This window comes from Panulirus ornatus, chromosome 5, assembly GCF_036320965.1.
Source record: "Panulirus ornatus isolate Po-2019 chromosome 5, ASM3632096v1, whole genome shotgun sequence".
Taxonomy (NCBI): domain Eukaryota; kingdom Metazoa; phylum Arthropoda; class Malacostraca; order Decapoda; family Palinuridae; genus Panulirus; species Panulirus ornatus.
In genome coordinates, this window is record NC_092228.1 from 21,305,003 (window position 1) to 21,322,161 (window position 17,159).

The following is a 17,159-nucleotide window of genomic DNA, read 5'->3' on the forward strand; positions in this document are numbered from 1 at the left end:
ACCCTTGAGGTGGATGGTACGACCCTTGAGCACGACGGTACGACCCTTGAGGTGGATGGTACGACCCTTGAGCACGACTTCTCGACCCTAAAGCACAAATGACAGGACGACCCTTAAGCACGACGGGTGCGACCCTTGGCGTACGACATCCCGGCCTGTTCCCTTGGGCAAAGGAACCTCAAGGTACAGAGGGATCCCAGCACACACAGAGCATCGCACGAACGGGATCAGAACCTACACAGGGAAGTGACGTGATCGCGTCAACCTCTGACCCGGCGGCGAGGATACCAGATCAAAAACCCTCCTACGATGGGATCCAGGACTATGTGAGAGAGAGAGAGAGAGAGAGAGAGAGAGAGAGAGAGAGAGAGAGAGAGAGAGAGAGAGAGAGAGAGAGAGAGAGAGAGAGCTTGGAAAACCAAGGTCGGGAAAGATGACAAACTTGATGGATACGAGAAGGATGGGAGAGGCCATCCTCCTTCTGGGGATGCTTGGGGTGTGAGGCTAGTGGCTCTGTGAAGGGGGGAGGGAGGTAAGGAGCGTGTGAGCGAGTGGAGGGGGAAACTCTCACTGGGAGAGCAAGAGTCAGCCCTCCTCCTCCTCCTCCTCCTCCTCCTCCTCCTCCTTCAACTGTATCAGAACCTCCTTCTTGGGTCTGTGTTTTCAGATGGGTTTTGGAGTGTGATGTTTACCTGATGTGTACGACCAAGGGTGGTATGTGACTCCCCTCACAGAACACCGACCTGATCCTTCTGTGGCCACACGGTGACGGACGACGCGTCACCTCTTGTTGTCGTCGTGGCTCGGTGGGCCAGATCGATGTGCCCACGAAGGCCGCGGGCGCTGGGTCGATTCTCCTCCCCGGCCCTGCGTATGATAAACATGGGACGACCTGTAAAACCTCAGGCCACCCTGGGGCCCTAGTGAACTCCCTACACCACTCAGGCCACCCTAGGGCCCTAGTGAACTCTCTACACCAGTCAGGCCAACCTGGGACCCTAATGAATTCTCTACACCTGTCAGGCCACCCTGGGGCCCTAGTGAACTCCCTACACCAGTCAGGTCACCCTGGGGCCCTAGTGAACTCTCTACACCAGTCAGGCCACCTTGGGGCCCTAGTGAACGCCCTACACCAGTCAGGCCAACCTGGGACCCTAATGAATTCTCTACACCAGTCAGGCCACCCTGGGGCCCTAGTGAACTCTCTACACCAGTCAGGCCACCTTGGGGCCCTAGTGAACGCCCTACACCAGTCAGGCCAACCTGGGACCCTAATGAATTCTCTACACCAGTCAGGCCACCCTGGGGCCCTAGTGAACTCTCTACACCAGTCAGGCCACCCTGGGGCCCTAGTGAACTCTCTACACCAGTCAGGCCAACCTGGGGCCCTAGTGAACCCTCTACACCAGTCAGGCCAACCTGGGGCCCTAGTGAACTCCATACACCAGTCAGGCCACCCTGGGACCCTAGTGAACTCCCTACACCAGTCAGGCCACCCTGCGGCCCTAGTGAACTCCCTACACTAGTCAGGCCACCCTGGGGCCTTAGTGAACTCCCTACACCAGTCAGGCCATCCTGCTGCCCTAGTGAACTCCCTACACCAGACAGGTCAACCTGGGGACCTAGTGAACTCTCTACACCAGTCAGGCCACCCTGGGACCCTAGTGAACTCCCTACACCAGTCAGGCCACCCTGGGGCCCTAGTTAACTCTCTACACCAGTCAGGCCACCGTGGGGCCCTAGTGAACTCCCTACACCAGTCAGGCCAACCTGGGACCCTAATGAATTCTCCACACCAGGCAGGCCACCCTGGGACCCTAGTGAACTCTCAAACACCAGTCGGGTCAACCTGGGGCCCTAGTGAACTCTCTAACCAGTCAGGCCACCCTGAGGCCCTATTGAACTCCCTACACCAGTCAGGCCACCTGGGGCCCTAGTGAAGTCCCTACACCAGTCAGGCCACCCTGGGACCCTAGTGAACTCCCTACACCAGTCAGGCCACCCTGGGGCCCTAGTGAACTCCCTACACTATCAGGCCGTCGTGGGGCCCCAGTGAACTCCTTACACCAGTCAGGCCAACCTTGGGCCCTAGTGAACTCCCTATACCAGTCAGGCCAACCTGGGGCCCCAGTGAGCTCTCTACACCAGTCAGGCCACCCTGGGGCCCTAGTGAACTCTCTACGCGTCAGGCCACCCTAGGGCCCTAGTGAACTCCCTACACCAGTCAGGCCACCCAGGGGCCCTAGTGAACTCTCTACACCAGTCAGGCCACCTTGAGGCCCTATTGAACTCCTTCCACCAGTCAGGCCACAATGCTGCCCTAGTGAACTCTCAGACTCCAGTCAGGCCACTCTGGGGCCCTAGTGAACTCTCTACACCAGTCAGGCCACCCTGGGACCCTAGTGAACTCTCTACACCAGTCAGGCCACCTCGGGTCCCTAGTGAACTCCCTACACCAGTCAGGCCACCATGGGGCCCTAGTGAACTCCCTACACCAGTTAGGCCACCGTGGGGCCCTAGTGAACTCTCTATATCAGTCAGGCCGCCTCGGGGCCCTAGTGAACTCCCTACATCAGTCCGGCCACCGTGGGGCCCTAGTGAGCTCCCTACACCAGTCAGGCCAACCTGGGGCCCTAGTGAACTCCTTACACTAGTCAGGCCACCCTATGGCCCTAGTGAACTCTCTACACCAGTCAGGCTACCCTGGGGCCCTAGTGAACTCTCTACACCAGTCAGGCTACCCTGGGGCCCTAGTGAACTCCTTACACCAGTCAGGCCACCCTATGGCCCTAGTGAACTCTGTATACCAGTCAGGCCAACCTGGGGCCCTAGTGAACTCCCTACACCAGTCAGGTCACCCTGGGGCCCTAGTGAACTCCCTACACCAGTCAGGCCACCGTGGGGCCCTAGTGAACTCTCTATACCAGTCAGGCCAACCTGGGGCCCTAGTGAAATCCCTACATCAGTTAGGCCATCTTGGGGCCCTAGTAATCGCCCTACTTGACCTCACCCTGACCTCTCTGCTTCTCGATTTACAGGCTGGTCGTAGCGCCAGATGACCTAACACGGGGAGGGGAGGTGTGGTTGTGTCGACCTCGTGTGAACATGGGTGCAATTGAGATGTGCCTCACTGTGCGCTCAAAGGCTTCGTCCACTTTCGCTACATTCGAACGTTTATCAGCTCAAGTACTTGGGTCATATGAGAGAGAGAGAGAGAGAGAGAGAGAGAGAGAGAGAGAGAGAGAGAGAGAGAGAGAGAGAGAGAGAGAGAGAGAGAGAGAGAGAGAGAGAGAGAGAGGTTCTAGTTTGATTGCCTTAGTCTGGGTCTAACCAGGCCCCCATCCATCTAGCTAGGTGGATGGAGGGGTTCAGTCACTCCACCATCCACCTTGGGAGACAAAGAAAAAAAAAAAGAAAGAAAAGATGGTCCAGGTGGAGTTGTGGAGCGTCGGTGGATTAGGCAGGAGAAGGTGGTACCACAAGAGAGGATCAGAACTCCCACCAGTGAGTGATCCCATCTATCGGGCATCATATCCTGTTAGAACGGCGAAAGCGATGCTCTGGTGAGGCAGTGTGTGTGTGTGTGTGTGTGTGTGTGTGTGTGTGTGTGTGTGTGTGTGTGTGTGTGTATACCAGGTACTGGTGGGAGGGAGGAGGTGTCTTTTGATGCTATATCTCACTGGCTTTGCTATATCAATCTCTATATCATTCTCTATATCTTCCCTTGCATTCCAAGTGATAGATGATCGATCTCACGTATGGCTTCGCCAGTATATATGACCTGGCTTCCTTCCCGCAGGTCACACGGAGGTCGTGTCCCACCTGGTCAACAAGTGCAACAGGAGTGTGGACCTGGACGCCCGCAACGCCCTGGGCTTCACCCCGCTCATGAAGGCGGCGCTGCAGGGCAGGACCAAAATCGCTAAGATCCTCCTCTTTGCTGGTACGTCAGCCAATGCTGCCAATAAATCAACCATATATATATATCTTTCTTTCTTTCAAACTATTTTCCATTTCCCGCGTTAGCGAGGTAGCATTAAGAACAGAGGACTGGGCCTTTGAGGGAATATCCTCACCTGGCCCCCTTCTCTGTTCCTTCTTTTGGAAAATTGAAAAAAAAAAGAGAGGGGAGGATTTCCAGCCCCACTCTCCCTCCCCTTTTAGTCGCCTTCTACGACACGCAGGGAATACGTGGGAATATATATATATATATATATATATATATATATATATATATATATATATATATATATATATATATATATATATATATATATTCCTATGGGTCCACGGGGAAAATGAAACACGAAAAGTTCCCAAGTGCACTTTCGTGTAATAATCACATCATCAGGGGAGACACAAGAGAGAAATATAACAGTCAGTTGATATAAATCGAAGGGACGAAGCTAGGACGCCATTTGGTAAACATGTGATTGTTTTTGGACAATCACATGTTTACCAAATGGCGTCCTAGCTTCGTCTCTTCGATGTATATCAACTGACTGTTATATTTCTCTCTTGTGTCTCCCCTGATTATGTGATTATTACACGAAAGTGCACTTGGGAACTTTTCGTGTTTCATTTTCCCCGTGGACCCATAGGAGTATCTTGATCACGCGCAAAATTGTGATCCTTTCCAATATATATATATATATATATATATATATATATATATATATATATATATATATATATATATATATATATACATACATATGATCCAGTAAATCACGGTTCTCCTAGGCCTGGGTAAGTTGCAAGGCTCATAGATATCTTCCTTATTTGCAAACGAAAACATGAGAATCCTTGGCACTCCAAGCCTAGTTACGAGACACGCTAGCAGGAAGGGATCCGTTGACCTAGGACAGGTTCTCTGTCCTCCATGTGGCAACGCTGGTAACCAGCGACACCCATTCTCGTCCACACAGTTCGAGATGGTTATACCTTTTCTTACATATCATTTGTGTTGAATATTTACCAAGTGTTGTTAAAGTACTATCATACATCAATTCAGCGACCAGGGAACGTCTTGAGGTTTTCCTTAACCTAGGATTATGACCTTCGACCTCATGAGCCACCCGGAGGTCATAAGAACTACTCCCCCCTTCCTTCGTCAGGAGCATCCCCGCACCTGCGGGACTTCGGGCGTGGGCTGTGTGCCGTGGAGTGGGCGCGCTACACGGGGCGCCACGTCTGCTCCGAGCTGATCGACAGCGTCCAGAAGTCCTGCTCCAGCCACATCAGGGACCGATGGACCAGCGACCCGGACCTCAAGTCGCACTCCACCACCTCCATCAACACGCTGGGCCAGGGCGATAACAAGGAGTCCTGGATCAAACATAAGGTAGGTCTCTCTCTCTCTCTCTCTCTCTCTCTCTCTCTCTCTCTCTCTCTCTCTCTCTCTCTCTCTCTCTCTCTCTATCTCTCTCTCTCTCTCTCTCTCTCTCTCTGGGTGGGTTGGGATGGTCTGGGATGGTTAGGATGGTGGTGGAGGGCGGCAGTACATGGGAAGGACACACGACAGAAGACCTGATGGTCTGTGACGAGCTTGTCTACTGCAGGTCAGTACATGGGAAGGACAGACGACAGAAGACCTTATGGTCTGTGACAGTTTTGTGCTGGAGGGCAGTGAATGGGAGGGACAATCGACAGAAGAGCCGGTGGTCTGTGACGACGCTATCTGACGGAGGGCAGTACGTGGGAGGACCCATACGACAGAAGACCTGTTATGGTCTGTGAGGACGTCATCTGCTGGAGGAACTGTGATAAGATCCTACATTACTAACATGTATAGACACACATACACTAATAAGCAGAAGGACTCTCTCTCCTATGGCACATCAAAAGACTTAGATAGTAGTTGTGGTAGATAGTAGATGTGGTAGATAGTAGAAGTGGTAGACAGTAGTTGTGGTAGATAGTAGTTGTGGTAGAGAGTAGTTGTGATAGATAGTAGTAGTGACAGATAGTAGTGGTAGATAGTAGTTGTGGTAGATAGTAGTTGTGGTAGATAGTAGTTGTGGTAGATAGTAGTTGTGGTAGATAGTAGTTGTGGTAGATAGTAATGGTACCGCCTAAGTTGACACTATGTATTGGCGACAGATGGTGATGGCAGGGGTCAGGTGGTTGGTCGCAGATGGTGCTGACGATGGCGTTATGGTGTGTGTGTGTGTGTGTGTGTGTGTGTTGAGCAGTACCCACTGGTCCCAGCTGGTCTAGTGAGCTCCCCTCAAAAGTTAATACCACAACTCCTCTCCCAGTCTCTTATGGCCCATTATTATCTTATTTAACAATTTACCTCCGTCCTTGTGGCTTATCTTTAAGTACTGGTGGTCCTTCTGCTCACTGGGTTATCTGATGCAACGGCAGGAGGGTGAATCTAGTGGCGGAGGGAGGGAGGGAGGGACGGTGAGGGAGGGAGGGAGTGAGGGAGAGGCCGGCCGGCCATCCAGCACAAAGAAGTCATTAAGGTCAAGCTGGGATTAAGGGCGGAGTGGGAGGTGACAAGGGCCGAGGAGGGAATCATGACACAATGGGAGAGCTGGAGGGTGAACGGGAGGGAAGGTGGATGAGGGAAGTCGGAGGGAAACACTGAATGAGTGCGGGGGAAAAAAAGAGGTAGACACACACGTTAAATAAAAGAAAACGGATGGAGAAGTTTTTGAATGAGAGAAAACGAAAATATTTAGAGGGTAGACTAGTAAAACCTGTAGCCTACACTACACTGTAATGTATAGCAACTAGTAGAGGGAAAACAGACGTTGTACAAGCATAAAAGAATAAGGAACACGAAGGGAAAGACTCACGAAGGTATAAGGAAAAAGGAAAGACAGAAGATAGAAATAATAAGTATGAAATAACAGCTTGAGGAAAGAAAATAGGGGTCAGTTAAGGGCCAATAAGACGAGACACATAAGACCCAACATCTCCAGACGTTACAATAGAATTTTACTTCGGCAGTTTCAAGAGACGAACCTACGTCATCAAGAATGGCCAGCCACAGCTCGATATAAGACAATACTTAACAATAAGATCAGATAACGCTGAAAATACTTGTGATAATTTATTATAAAACTAGTAATAATAATGATGGTGATAACAATAACAATAATAACAATAATAATGATAATGATAACAATAATGATAATAATGATAATGATAATAATAATCATAATAATAATAATGATATTGATAATAATAATAATAATAATAATAATAATAATAATAATAATAATAACTATAATAATAATAATAATAATAATAATAATAATAATAATAATAATAATAATGATGATGATAATAATAATAAGTTTTTATCGAGGATATAAAGCATGCGTACGTGTAGGAAGAGAGGAAAGTGATTGGTTCTCAGTGAATGTAGGTTTGCGGCAGGGGTGTGTGATGTCTTCATGGTTGTTTAATTTGTTTATGGATGGGGTTGTTAGGGAGGTGAATGCAAGAGTTTTGGAAAGAGGGGCAAGTATGAAGTCTGTTGGGGATGAGAGAGCTTGGGAAGTGAGTCAGTTGTTGTTCGCTGATGATACAGCGCTGGTGGCTGATTCATGTGAGAAACTGCAGAAGCTGCTGACTGAGTTTGGTAAAGTGTGTGAAAGAAGAAAAATAAGAGTAAATGTGAATAAGAGCAAGGTTATTGGGTACAGTAGGGTTGAGGGTCAAGTCAATTGGGAGGTAAGTTTGAATGGAGAACAACTGGAGGAAATAAGGTGTTTTAGATATCTGGGAGTGGATCTGGCAGCGGATGGAACCATGGAAGCGGAAGTGAATCATAGGGTGGGGGAGGGGGCGAAAATCCTGGGAGCCTTGAAGAATGTGTGGAAGTCGAGAACATTATCTCGGAAAGCAAAAATGAGTATGTTTGAAGGAATAGTGGTTCCAACAATGGTGTATGGTTGCGAGGCGTGGGCTATGGATAGAGTTGTGCGCAGGAGGGTGGATGTGCTGGAAATGAGATGTTTGAGGACAATGTGTGGTGTGAGGTGGTTTGATCGAGTAAGTAATGTAAGGGTAAGAGAATGTGTGGAAATAAAAAGAGCGTGGTTGAGAGAGCAGAAGAGGGTGTTTTGAAATGGCATGGGCACATGGAGAGAATGAGTGAGGAAAGATTGACCAAGAGGATATATGTGTCGGAGGTGGAGGGAACGAGGAGAAGTGGGAGACCAAATTGGAGGTTGAAAGATGGAGTGAAAAAGATTTTGAGTGATCGGGGCCCGAACATGCAGGAGGGTGAAAGGCGGGCAAGGAATAGAGTGAATTGGATCGATGTGGTATACCGGGTTCGACGTGCTGTCAGTGGATTGAATCAGGGCATGTGAAGCGTCTGGGGTAAACCATGGAAAGTTCTGTGGGGCCTGGATGTGGAAAGGGAGCTGTGGTTTCGGGCATTATTGCATGACAGCTAGAGACTGAGTGTGAACGAATGGTGCCTTTGTTGTCTTTTCCTAGCGATACCTCGCACACATGAGGGGGGAGGGGCATGTATTCCATGTGTGTCGAGGTGGCGATGGGAATGAATAAAGGCAGACAGTGTGAATTGTGTGCATGTGTATATATGTATATGTCTGTGTGTGTATATATATGCGTACATTGAGATTGTATAGGTATGTATATTTGCGTGTGGGGATGTGTATGTATATACATGTGTATGGGGGTGGGTTGGGCCATTTCTTTCGTCTGTTTCCTTGCTCTACCTCGCAAACGCGGGAGATAGCGACAAAGCAAAATAAATATATAGATAATAATAATAATGATAATATTAATAATAATGATAACAATAATGATAATAATAATAACAATAATAATAGTAATAATGATAATAATAATGATATTGATAATAAAGATACCACTACTACTGAAAAGTACTGTCTTCCATATGAGTATTGACGAGGAGTGCCAAAAGACAGAGCCAGCACGGAGTGCTCACCACGGGAAAAGCGACATTTACGAGGAAGATGTGTGAGGGATGTGTTGTGATGGAAAAAGGTCGTATGTTTGAGGACTGACGCCACAGCAGCCCATAAGATAGATAGATAGATAAATAGACAGATATATATATATATATATATATATATATATATATATATATATATATATATATATAGAGAGAGAGAGAGAGAGAGAGAGAGAGAGAGAGAGAGAGATTTATCATCATCGTATACTTAGATATACGAGAGACATTCGTCAAAAACTGAATTTAACATTTATTTCTTTTTTTTCTTCACCTTATTCATTTACGTTCATGGAATGCAAACTGGCTGATTTGTCCGGTATCTTGGACTTCCTGTTTGATTGGCCAGTCGGTAATTTTCACCTGACTGACACTGGGTAATGGATTTGTAGCCTCATCCCCAATCATTCGTCCCTCACCGCCACTCTTACACTCGCTCCAATCCCTGGAGGCTGGGACACCAGCATTGCTTGGTAAATCCTTGATCCACAAGTCTTTTGGACGCTGCAGAACGTCCACTTTTGGAGTCACTGTGGCTCACAGTGCCCTCCCAGTGGCTCACAGAGCCATCCCGGTGGCTCATGATGCTTTCCTGGAGCTCATAATGCCTTCCTGGTGGCTCATAATGCCGTCCTGGTGGCTCATAATGCCGTCCTGGTGGCTCATAATGCCTTCCTGGTGGCTCATAATGCCTTCCTGGTGGCTCATAATGCCTTCTTGGTGGCTCATAATGCCGTCCTAGTGGCTCATGATGCTCTCCTGGTGGTTCATAATGCCTTCTTGGTGGCTCATAATGCCCTCCTGGTGGCTCATAATGCCTTCCTGGTGGCTCATGATGCCCTCCTGGTGGCTCATAATGCCTTCTTGGTGGCTCATAATGCCCTCCTGGTGGCTCATAATGCCTTCCTGGTGGCTCATGATGCCCTCCTGGTGGCTCATAATGCCTTCTTGGTGGCTCATAATGCCCTCCTGGTGGCTCATAATGCCTTCCTGGTGGCTCATGATGCCTTCCTGGTGGCTCATAATGCCCTCCTGGTGGTTCATAATGCCCTCTTGGTGGTTCATAATGCCTTCCTGGTGGCTCATGATGCCTTCCTGGTGGCTCACAATGCCTTCCTGTTGCCTCATAATGCCCTCCTGGTGGCTCAAAATGCCCTCCTGGTGGCTCATATGACCTCCTAGTGGGTCATAATGCCTCCGTTGGCTCACGATGCCATCCCTGGTGGCTCACAACGCTGCCTGGAGGGACGCACACAATCAGGCTCCACCTGAGCGATGGGAGCAGTACAGCTGGTGTGTGTGACCAGTAAACATTACCAACCATAATTTCAGTGGAGTGTGGGACCCCGGTACAGGTAGTCTTGCTACACCCGCTCTCGCCTGTACACGACCTTGTATCCCCTTGCTGTAAGTGTGGTTTTGACTTGCTGGGGACCGTCGTGGTTTGCAATTAACATCTTGCAAAATGGCCTGACGATGTTTGTTGTGGTGGTGGAGGCGGTGGTTAGGTCGTTATGACTCTGACGTGGCTCTGGATGGCCTCCCCATTACATTCGCCTGCGAAATTAATTTCTATTTAACGGACTACGTGTCCAGCGACGACTTGCCTACAGCGGCGACTCTTCTATAGCGTCCACGCGGTGTGTAACCATTACGAAAAGGACGTTATGCCTACAACGGTTACTCATATACAACGACCACTGCTCTAGATCGACCACTCAGTAATAGCGACCACTCCTCTCTAATGGCTTGTTGTCTAGAGCAGCCGTCCTATTATAAGGGCCACCTGTCTATAACGGTCGTCTATAACGGTCATCTAGCGTCAGTCGCCAACTGCCTGCCTGTAGCGACCACCTGCCTCCACCGGCGACCTCTCTATATGAACCATCTGTCTTTATCACTGACCACCTCTATATGGCGACCACCTCTCTACAGCAACCACCTGTTTGATAATGGACGGCAATCTGGGGACTTTTATCCGTCCACAGCGGCCACCTGCTTTGAGTGACCACTTACTATACCAGTCACCCGTTGTAACACGACCACACAAACACATACCGATGGTAGACCTGATTCTTTAAGGTCAGGGAAGGAGGAGGGATCATAATGATCCATCCTCGTGTAGCTAACCTCGTACACAGAAACTATAGGAAACAATAAACAAAAAATCAATTGTTTACATCCGTCTATATCGGCCACCCGTCTACAGAGGCCATCCCAGTATTCTCATAGGCCGTCCTATAGCGGATACCCGTTCATAATGACCAGTCCATATTTACACTTCTTGAGCCCTTTATATCGACCACCCAGCTATGGCGATAAACCGCATACAAACAACAACGACTTGTCTACATTTTTCTACACTATTCTAGATCTTTTCGACCACACAGGCCAGCCTCTAACCTAGTCAACCTCCTACAAACAACCCACTACTAACCCCATGACCCCTGCAAAAAATAGACGTCCAATTGCCTTCAATCACGACCTCTCGTGACCTCCAGCAAGGTCAACAACCCTCACCATCCTAACTACCATTCAGCTAACTCAGAACACAACTCCTAGCCCTGATCCTCTATAAACAAACCCTCACTCTTGACCCACTCGCTGTCGTGACCCCGAGGTATCATGTCTACCCTCACTGAGGAAGTGTTTACATTAAGAACAAGACCATAAGGTGGATCTGTACTCACGTGTGTGACGAGGCCTCACAGATGGCCATTCCTTTGGGTGATTCAAGGGCACGACCGACTCTGCCAGCCGAACGATGCATCCCTCACTGTACAACACAGTACGTACGCACTTCCTTTACCCACAGAAATAGTATAGTCTCCTTACACTCATACATAAACGCAGTTTCTCCACACTGTAATGGTATTTCTCCTATCGGAGATGTTTAGCGTTTCGGTGTTTACCACGAACGTCCACTGGTGCACAAAAGTCCCATCTCCCAGCCAGCCCCATAACCTGGCCAGATGTGAGGTTTTCGGTCAGCGATGTAACTGTGGGAAGAGCCTTGTTAACCCACAGATGTTGCAGGATATAACCTTCAGGATTGTGTGTGTGTGTGTGTGTGTGTGTGTGTGTGTGTGAGAAGGACTTGGGAGTTGGATACGTAGATAGTCAGGGAGACCAACTGTCCTCTGGTAAATACGAAAATAACTTTCAAGTATATGATAAGGAAATATTCAGCCAGCTGTTCGTATCCAATATCAAACCTAAACTAGAATATGCTTCTTACAGTCGATCCCCTGAACCTCAAGAAACACTTAGAGTTCATAGAGGAAGTCCAGAGAATGGCATCAAAGATGGTACCAGAAGTAAGATGGATAAGTTAAAGGGGAAGGCTAAAGGCTTTGGATATGTCCAACTGGAAGAGAGTAGAGTGAGGGGTGACCCGATCATGGCCTTTCAATTCTTATGACAGACTGATAATGTAGACAGCAAACACTTCTTTGAAAGATATGTGGATTGAGGAACGAGAGAACATAACATGAAATCAAGGGAGAAACTTATTGAAAAAGATGTAAAGAAATACTTTTATATGATAAGAATGGTGGATGAATAGCGTGGAATGGAGGACATGGTTAATCAAGACACCATATAGAAAATTCAGAAGTTATATGATAAGTAGAGAATGTTTAAGTGACGTGATCACACGAGAGTAACACTGGCTCTCCGTACAGCATAATTACTCGAGAATCATATGGTATATATGACAGGGGTCGGGGGTGGCGGAGGAAGGAGGTGGGAAGAGAGAAGAGCTGTGTGTGTGTGTGTGTGTGTGTGTGTGTGTGTGATGAATGACGCTACACAATCCTCGTACAGTGATAAGGTCAGGGGTGTGATGGCTGGCGCTCACAGTACCACAATTATCAAGATTTCTGTAACGATAGCGATAATTGCACGACAACGACCATATAACGACGCTAATGGGTAGTTGGGTGTGACTGGAGACCAGCCGGCGTGGTAGTATGATAAAGGACCACGAAAATATTTTTGCATCCATGAATGTATACATACAATGAACTTCAGGTATTTAACAACCGGCATTTAAGAAGATAGTACGGTGTACAGTTGTTCACAGTGGGGTTGTTAGCGAAGTAATTGAAGCATCGTCAGGTTTCCCTGCCCACAGGAACTGGTGATGCGTACCCTGCTTCACCCACCTGACATGTTGAGGGTCAACCACCTACCCGACACGTATGTATGAGTGTCACCAGCAGTACACCAGACCCTCACCAAGGATGTTCAGCTGTCGCCTCACCACCCTACACACTTGGGTACGTGGGATGTCCCAGGCAAGAGGTAGGGTGGCGGGGTGGTATGCTTCCGTGCTCCCCAGTGTGGTTCCTCCCGTCCCAGTACATAGATGGTGGAAATATTGTGTGTTATGATACTCAAGTCATAACTCATATCGTGTCTGGTTCAGACGATGCACCTGCGGTGTATCGTCTGGCCCCGTGAGCCACATGTGTGGGGCAGGTGTGATCTACGGGTCTACGAGGCAGGTTCCTCTCTACAGCAACAAGAACGGATGAAGGTCGGGGATGACATGGTCGGAACTCATATAACATAACACAGGAATAAACGTCTGCCTTTGCTGAAGATATAGAACAGTTATACCGTCGGTCATCCAGACCTTCCACTGAGGAGGGCGTCCACCTGGCGAGACACTTGACCACGTCAGATGGTAACTCGTGGAGTGAGGGAGGAGGAGGGAGGACAGTGAGGGAGGACAGTGAGGGAGGCAGGTGTGCGATCTTCACCACCAGGTCCAGCGGGTAGGATAATACTCGTAATCCTTCACTTCATCTGGTAACCACCTCACAAGGCTTCTATCACGTAATGCCAACTTATACCACATTACCTTCTCAATGAAAAGATATATATATATATATATATATATATATATATATATATATATATATATATATATATATATATATATATATATTTCCATTATCTTTTATCAAAACAACCCAGCACTGGGTAACTACCACTTGACCCTTCTGGCCATTAACAGCGGCCTATGTTATTTGTACATCATTTACAATTACCATGACAGAACTCTCGGTGTTCGTAATATTGTGAACCATCGCCAGCACAACCTTAACGTTATCATCATACGGGGATTCCGTGACGTCATTCACCACCCACACACACAACCCTTATCTCTTCGCATACCCTCCCCCCCCGCGCCCCAAGTCTCCGTCGTACACACAGTACGGTGAGACATCTGGCGGGTTATCAAGGCACTTCCCTCAGCTACTTCGTGTGAGCGATCCTCTGGTGATGACGAGTCACACTACGGTTGTTAAGGTGGGAAAGCGGCCAATTGTGTGCCAGTGTGCATGTGTTCACACATTATGTTCTATTTTCATTGATTGCTGTTCATACATCACACATCGAGACATGGATCTTGAGGCATCTAAGTTCTCATCACGATCAATTTCAGTCTCGTTTTTCCAGTATAACAAATCACGTAATGAAGCCATGTTCTACTTCACAATACACACACACACACACAAACACACAGATTGGTTTGTTGTTAGCAGACTTAAGGAACGACCCTTGACGCTGTTTGGGAATGTTGACTGTGTTTCCCCTGGTCACAAAACTCGAACACCGATATGTTTCAGACATTATCACGTCCATCAGATCACTATCTGGACACCACGACGCAGTCTAGCTCTCAAGGGTTCTCGGTGAGAGATCAGACACCATTCATACTTGACTCAAGTAGAGTTGGCATCATCCATCCATGTCCACCAGTCAAACGACCGACCGACGCAACGTTGTCGCTTCCCTCAGCCACCATCTCCTCACCTCACACCAAGGATTGGGATCATCTTCGCCCTCACCGCTGGCAATGTCGTCCTCATCTTCCTCCTGCCTTCGTTGCTCCACATCTTCGTGAAAATTACGTCCACTTCATTCACCATCACTCGTGTAAACCATCCAAGTCAAGTCTATCTACAAAGTTCACATATTGATTTGGGTTTTCGAATACGGTCCGCGCGAAAGGAAGTTAGCGTACCTTACACCGCGGCGCTGTGGTGGTTACTGGACATTCGAGCAGAAAAAATATGTGGACTTGTGTATGGAAACACCTCGTAGATGCCAGTTAGTGAATTAAAAATAATTGACATCTCGTACGACTTTCTATAATTGAGGTCCCACAATGCGGGATAACTTTGGGCAATTCAGGGAAGTGAGGTGTCCCTAGTGTGGGATATAAACAGTCAGTACGCTAATCCCGCTAATATAGCAAACAAGCGCCAGCCTCAGCAAACAAGGCGCCCCCTCAAACCATGAACCCCCGGTAATACAAACAAGACCCACCACCGACAAAGGAAGGCAAACAGAAACAAAGCACTGGGTTCTATCTTGTCTGTTTATAATAGTGGGAGAAGAGATCAGGAGCAAACAGGTTAGCGAGGTAAAGGTGGAACACAGGAAGGTGGAAACACCTGCAACCCTTGTAGGAAACACCTGCAACCCTTGTAAGAAACACCTGCAACCCTTGTAGGAAACACCTGTAACCCTTGTAGGAAACACCTGTAACCCTTGTAGGAAACACCTGTAACCCTTGTAGGAAACACCTGTAACCCTTGTAGGAAACACCTGTAACCCTTGTAGGAAACACCTGTAACCCTTGTAGGAAACACCTGCAACCCTTGTAAGAAACACCTGTAACCCTTGTAGGAAACACCTGTAACCCTTGTAGGAAACACCTGTAACCCTTGTAGGAAACACCTGTAACCCTTGTAGGAAACACCTGTAACCCTTGTAGGAAACACCTGTAACCCTTGTAGGAAACACCTGTAACCCTTGTAGGAAACACCTGTAACCCTAACCCTTGTAGGAAACACCTGCAACCCTTGTAGGAAACACCTGCAACCCTTGTAGGAAACACCTGCAACCCTTGTAGGAAACACCTGTAACCCTTGTAGGAAACACCTGCAACCCTTGTAGGAAACACCTGCAACCCTTGTAGGAAACACCTGCAACCCTTGTAGGAAACACCTGCAACCCTTGTAGGAAACACCTGCAACCCTTGTAGGAAACACCTGCAACCCTTGTAGGAAACACCTGCAACCCTTGTAGGAAACACCTGTAACCCTTGTAGGAGACTGGAGAGGAGGCAGATATGGCCACTCGAGGTATTTACGTGTGTTGTGTACACGCATCTCTGGTGCTGCTTCCAACCACTCCTTCAACATTCGCCAGTCACAAACCCCTTCCCCCCCCCCACACACACCATTGTAGACAATCGCCTCCTATAACCCGGCCAGTGTAAACAAAACCACACATTTGGCCCTACCGTCGTAAACAAAGTCTCCAAAGAACACCTCCACCAAAAACCTCGCCAAAGGAAACAAATCTGTCATTAAACCCACCAATGCAAACAAGTCTCCACCACTTAACTCACCAATACAAACAAACTCACACCATTATCCACACTGATACAAACAAACTTTTACCATCAAACCCACCAATGCAAACAAGTCTCCACCACTTAACTCACCAATACAAACAAACTCACACCATTATCCACACTGATACAAACAAACTCTTACCACCAAACCCACCAATGCAAACAAGTCTCCACCACTTAACTCACCAATACAAACAAACTCACACCATTATCCACACTGATACAAACAAACTCTTACCACCAAACCCACCAATGCAAACAAGTCTCCACCACTTAACTCACCAATACAAACAAACACACCATTACCCACACTGATACAAACAAACTCTTACCACCAAACCCACCAATGCAAACAAATCTCCACCACTTAACTCACCAATACAAACAGACTCACACCATTACCCACACTGATACAAACAAACCCCTACCACCAAACCCACCAATGCAAACAAATCTCCACCACTTAACTCACCAGTGCAAACAAATCCCCCCAAAGAAGACCCCCCCCCACCAATAACCCCCGCCAAAGCAAACATGATCTCCCTACCCCCTCCTACTCCCTTTCAAGTAACTCCGCCAAGTGCAGGAGAGAGAGAGAGAGAGAGAGAGAGAGAGAGAGAGAGAGAGAGAGAGAGAGAGAGAGAGAGAGAGAGAGAGAGAGAGAGAGAGAGAGAGCAGGGGGAGGAGCAGCAGCAACAGTGGCCAGTCCGTGCATACATCGATGGATCCAACCTAACATTAGCCTCACCCTTGCAG

At 48.0% G+C, this 17,159-nt stretch overlaps 1 protein-coding gene across 5 annotated transcripts in view; it reads left to right on the forward strand.

Annotated features, from left to right (window-relative positions):
- LOC139748633 (uncharacterized) overlaps positions 1-17,159 on the forward strand; it is a 460,904-nt gene that overhangs the window by 438,540 nt on the left and 5,205 nt on the right. For all 5 annotated transcript variants that reach the window (XM_071661833.1, XM_071661836.1, XM_071661831.1 and 2 more), the window contains 2 exons: positions 3,800-3,943; positions 5,118-5,344. In XM_071661833.1, the coding sequence (XP_071517934.1) occupies positions 3,800-3,943; positions 5,118-5,344 (371 nt within the window). The remainder of the gene's footprint in view (positions 1-3,799; positions 3,944-5,117; positions 5,345-17,159) is intronic.